The 4,409-nt window shown below is 45.4% G+C and overlaps 1 protein-coding gene across 1 annotated transcript in view; it reads right to left on the bottom strand.

Moving 5' to 3' along the window:
- The window catches only part of copz2 (COPI coat complex subunit zeta 2), a 20,705-nt gene that overhangs the window by 9,172 nt on the left and 7,124 nt on the right, over nucleotides 1-4,409 (bottom strand). Inside the window, exons 5-7 of the mRNA XM_032536425.1 lie at nucleotides 4,248-4,303; nucleotides 866-943; nucleotides 648-699 (exon numbers count right to left, since the gene is read on the bottom strand). Coding sequence (XP_032392316.1) covers nucleotides 648-699; nucleotides 866-943; nucleotides 4,248-4,303 — 186 coding nt within the window. The remainder of the gene's footprint in view (nucleotides 1-647; nucleotides 700-865; nucleotides 944-4,247; nucleotides 4,304-4,409) is intronic.

The following is a 4,409-nucleotide window of genomic DNA, read 5'->3' as shown; positions in this document are numbered from 1 at the left end:
ATGGATAATCACAGACTGGAATATGTCAACTTTTACTCAATACTGTTTCAAAACCACTTCCATTTGTTTTTCAAATGCTATAAAATTGGAATCAAATGGTATTATGGGTGGGTAAAAATAACATTGATATAGGAAAAACGGGTCAATTTGACCCAAGGACAACATGAGGGTTAAGCCTCTCTTTTAGTCAGCATGCTCTACCACCATGCATTTACCTCATCTGTCTCGTCCATCCCTCCTTTGTCCCTCTACTGTCTCTATCTCACTCATATTCATTCATTCTCTCTCTTCATCTCTCTCTCCCTCACCCTCTGTCTGTCTGCTTACAGCAGCTGGCTCTTGACTGTTTCTCCCTCTACGTTACCGGTGATGTAATCAAACAGGACAAAGCCATAGGCTGGCTCTGACATTAGCTGACACCAATCAGAAGAAGAGAGACAGGAAGAAGGAGAGAGAGAAAAGTTAAGCATGTAGGAGTAGGCAAGAAGCTGTGCGAGGCTACAGGATGACTCTTTCTCTCAGGCCAAACAGCTTCTTTATCATATAACATTTGTTGTTGTTTTTCTCACTTGACTTTCCAATTATTAATCAAATCAATAAACAGATTGTTACGATTGGTTGTTGTTGATGACTGACAGTCATCTTACCCTGTAGTTGACCTTCTGTAGAACCTGCTGGGGGTCACTCTCCAGAATCACCCTGGCAACAGGACAAAAAAACAACCAATCATGGCCTAGTAGAGCTCAAGCAGGATTAGCATTATTTTCTAACATTCACAACAGTTATTTAATAAAATGAACCAAAGTTTGTGTTGCAGTTGACTTTTAGAATATTGTTCTGATCCTAGACAATATTTCTCTCTTACCCTCCATCAATGATTTCATCCACAACCAGAAACACTCCTTCCATGTTGTCCAGTAAACACCTCCGCTCCACATTTTTCCTACAGAAAAAAACCACTGTCAATCCTGACTCTCGCATAATTTTACAGGACTTTACGTTTTGTTTAAAGAAACAGTTGGACATTTTAGGGAATGCATTGATTGAATCTCTTGGCTCGAATTAGACAGGAAGATGGAGGCTGGAGCAAGGAAACAGTTAGCTTAGCTTTAGTCTATATAGATGATGTTTCAGTTCCAGGACTGCTCATGTGCCGCTGGACATCCCGCTGGATTTCCCTCTTTTTAGACCGGAAGTCTGTCTTCCGCTTTCTTTGTGTTGGCATTTTAAACTCGGGCCCAAGTTGATTGTGATTGGTTTAAAAAAATGCCAATAAACCAAAGGACGTGTTTCTCCATTCCAAAGAATTTCTAATAAGAGAAAAAGTTCCACTCTCTTGTTACTTCCGGTTTCTTATCTGGTGGCAGTTCTACCAGAGTTGCACATACGGAGCGCTCATAGGCCAGTGCAGAATGAATTGGACTTTTTAAGACCACGTTGAAACATTCACTCTGAATTTTGGTTCTGGTTTCACTTCAGATGCCATCAAGCAGGATCTCTGGTCGTAATCAGTCCTCCACTGACCAATAAGCATTCATTAGCAGAATGCTAGAGTGTTGTGGGCAACAACAACTCAACTTGTAAGAAATCAAAAGGACATAAGTACTCGTTCATTCAACTTCGACCTATAATCCATGCTGAACTACAATCAAATGTGAGATTTCTCAACGGCAATCAGGGGAAAGAGACATTTAGCCGTCTAGTTCCATTGACTCCCATTCATTTTGCACTTGAGTGGAACAGCAACCAATCTGGATACAATGGGGCTAAATAGAGAGTGAACAGGCTTTCCATACACAGGCTTTGTCCATGCCCAAAATGCTGTGTGGACTTGCCAGACCCTCCTCCACAAAGCTGTGGAGGAAGGTCTGGCAATGCGGGACTAGCCTGACATATACTGAAAGCTAACCTGACTCACCTCTGAAGATTCCTTCAACTTTTGGACAGAGCCAGACTAGCTGTTAACACCTACTTTCAGTCTTTATGCTAAGTTAGGCTAATCACATTCTGTTTGTTTGTTTCTTGTTCCTGTTTGTTTCTTGTTACTAGTCTTGTGCAATCTTCAGTATATTTGGAAATATTTTGCCTGGATCTTCAGGACTCTTTTGGTTGTACCCTTTTGCTTTATTACATCTTGGAATTCTACTCTGGTCTTGTCATCTCTGCATCGGGGTCCAAGGCTCGCCCCTGATAGAATGATCCGACCACAAATGGACCCAGCAGTCTTTGTGGAAACTTTCCCCCCTTGGACTCGGATGGAGAGCTTTTGATTGAGTTTTTTTCACTGCCTTCATGCGGCGGATCATGCTTTTTCTAGGCACCTCATGGATCTTCAGCAGCCAACCAGCCTTCCTGTTCCTGGGCCGGTCAGTCTACCGGAGTCTTTGGTGCTGTGCAGCGGACCAGAGTGCTCGGTGTTGTGCAGCGGGCTGGAGCCCTCGGTGCTGAGTCTCGCACCAGAGTCTACGTTGACCGTTCTCCTAGAGTCTGTGCTGACCAGCGCACCTGAGACTACACTGACCGCTGCTCCCGAGTATTTGCCAATGTCCTGCGTCCCTGAGATTTTGCCAATGCCCGGTCTCCCAGAGACTTTGCTGTTGTTGAGCATTCCTGAGATTTTGCCGTTTAGTTCCACAGAGACTCCTGCTCCCCTTGTTTTGCTGGTGGTCCGGCCAACTAATGCTCCCCATGTGTTGCTGGTGGCTCGGCCAACTCCTGCCCCCCGTGTCCTGTCAGTGGTCAGACCGACTCCTCTTTTCCGTGTTCTCTCGGCTGCTCGGCCAACCCATGTTCTTGTTGCCTAGTCGTCAGACCCTGGCCCAGTTGTTCCTCCACCTGGCTCCAGAACAGCAGACCCTTAGCCTGTTAAGCCTCCGGTAAACCTCAGCCTACGGCGCCGGCCTCCAGAGGTGTTCCACCTTTGCCGCAAGCTGCCAGTGGGATTCCGCTTTCGCTGTCGGCCTCCAGAGGGGTTTCACCTACGCCAACGATCTCCAGAAAGATTCCGTCTTCACCGTCGGCCGCTAGAGAGGATTCACCTTCGCCGTCCTGCTTGGCCGCCAGAGGGGCTTCACTTTCCCCCTTCCAGCTCTGTCTCCAGAGGGTATTGGCTGTCTGCGTCGCCACTGGCCGCCAGAGGGTTTTCGTCTTCGCCGCAGACCTCCAGAGAGTCTTTGCGGTCCTTTCCGCCCTCCCGAAGGGTTTCACCTTTGCCACTGCCGGCAGACCCAGTTTTGTTAGTGTCTGTGTAGTGTTTCCCGTTTTATTTTGTAGTAGTCTGTTTTCTCTCTAGTCTTGTCTTTTGTTACTTTCTGTCTTGTGTTTTTCCCGCCTGTATGATTGTTCTGCCCCGTTCTGAGTTGTTTCACCTGTTCCTGATCCCTAGAATCACCTGTCCCTTATTACCTGTTACATATTTAGTCTCTGTGTCTTTGTCTTGTGTCGGATCATTTTTCTGTGTTCTGTTTGGTTATTCTCTGGTCTGGTCTGATCTGCTATGTTATGTTTTGTTCCTGGTCTTGTGCGATCTTCAGGACTCTTTCTGTTGTACCCTGTTGCTCCATTAAATCTTTGAACTCTAGTCTGCTCTCGTCCTCTCGTCATTTGGGTCCAAGCCTCGCCTCACCCCTGACAAATATAATGTCTCAATGTCTCTGTCGCTCACACTCTGCATTACGACTGCATTGGTTCCCATAGCAACCACATCCGCCGCCGTTTGGCTGATAATGTTGCAGTCAACAATGAGGCATCCTGGTGTGACACACATACACACACACACGCACGCACGCACGCACGCACACATACGGCTTTGCAAACTAATCTTGAGAAAAATGAGGACTCTGTCATTGTTATCATTCAACTGCCATAAAACTGTTTTTTTCAAATGGAATCATGATTCCCTTTCAGGTAAAAAATACACACTGCTGTATTTTGAATTCAACATGGAGTCTCATTATCTCCCCGAGAGGCTCTGGTGGAGGGGTGGCAGTGTTAGTGTGGATTACCATTAGCAGTGATGATGCTGAGGCTACAGCACATGCTTTAAAATGCTTTAATAAAATGATAGTGCATGGAGACAAGTCCCTCACAACATAACTGACACATAACTGAAGCTGCCAGACACCAGGAGAGCAAGGTTGTGATTTTCTGTGTTAGGGCTGTCCTTTCATTTTGTATTTGTTTTTCGACACAATATACCATCAATGGTATTGGGTTTTACTTTTTTATGAGTCAGTGAGAAAACATACCTGAGGATCTGACTGAGGGACTCAAACAGGCAGTTCAGTACTGACATCAGCATCAGCTAGAAAGAGAAAAATAAAAAGAGCAAGTGATTTCAAAGATGCATTCATCTGTTTGTTTTATAGGCCCTTAGAGGCAAAATTCAAGAACAAGCTAAAAAATGGCAC

The sequence above is a fragment of the Etheostoma spectabile genome, chromosome 15 (genome assembly GCF_008692095.1).
Source record: "Etheostoma spectabile isolate EspeVRDwgs_2016 chromosome 15, UIUC_Espe_1.0, whole genome shotgun sequence".
Classification (NCBI taxonomy): domain Eukaryota; kingdom Metazoa; phylum Chordata; class Actinopteri; order Perciformes; family Percidae; genus Etheostoma; species Etheostoma spectabile.
The sequence above is the reverse complement of the archived record's forward strand: the minus strand, read 5'-3'. Positions and strand labels throughout refer to the sequence as shown.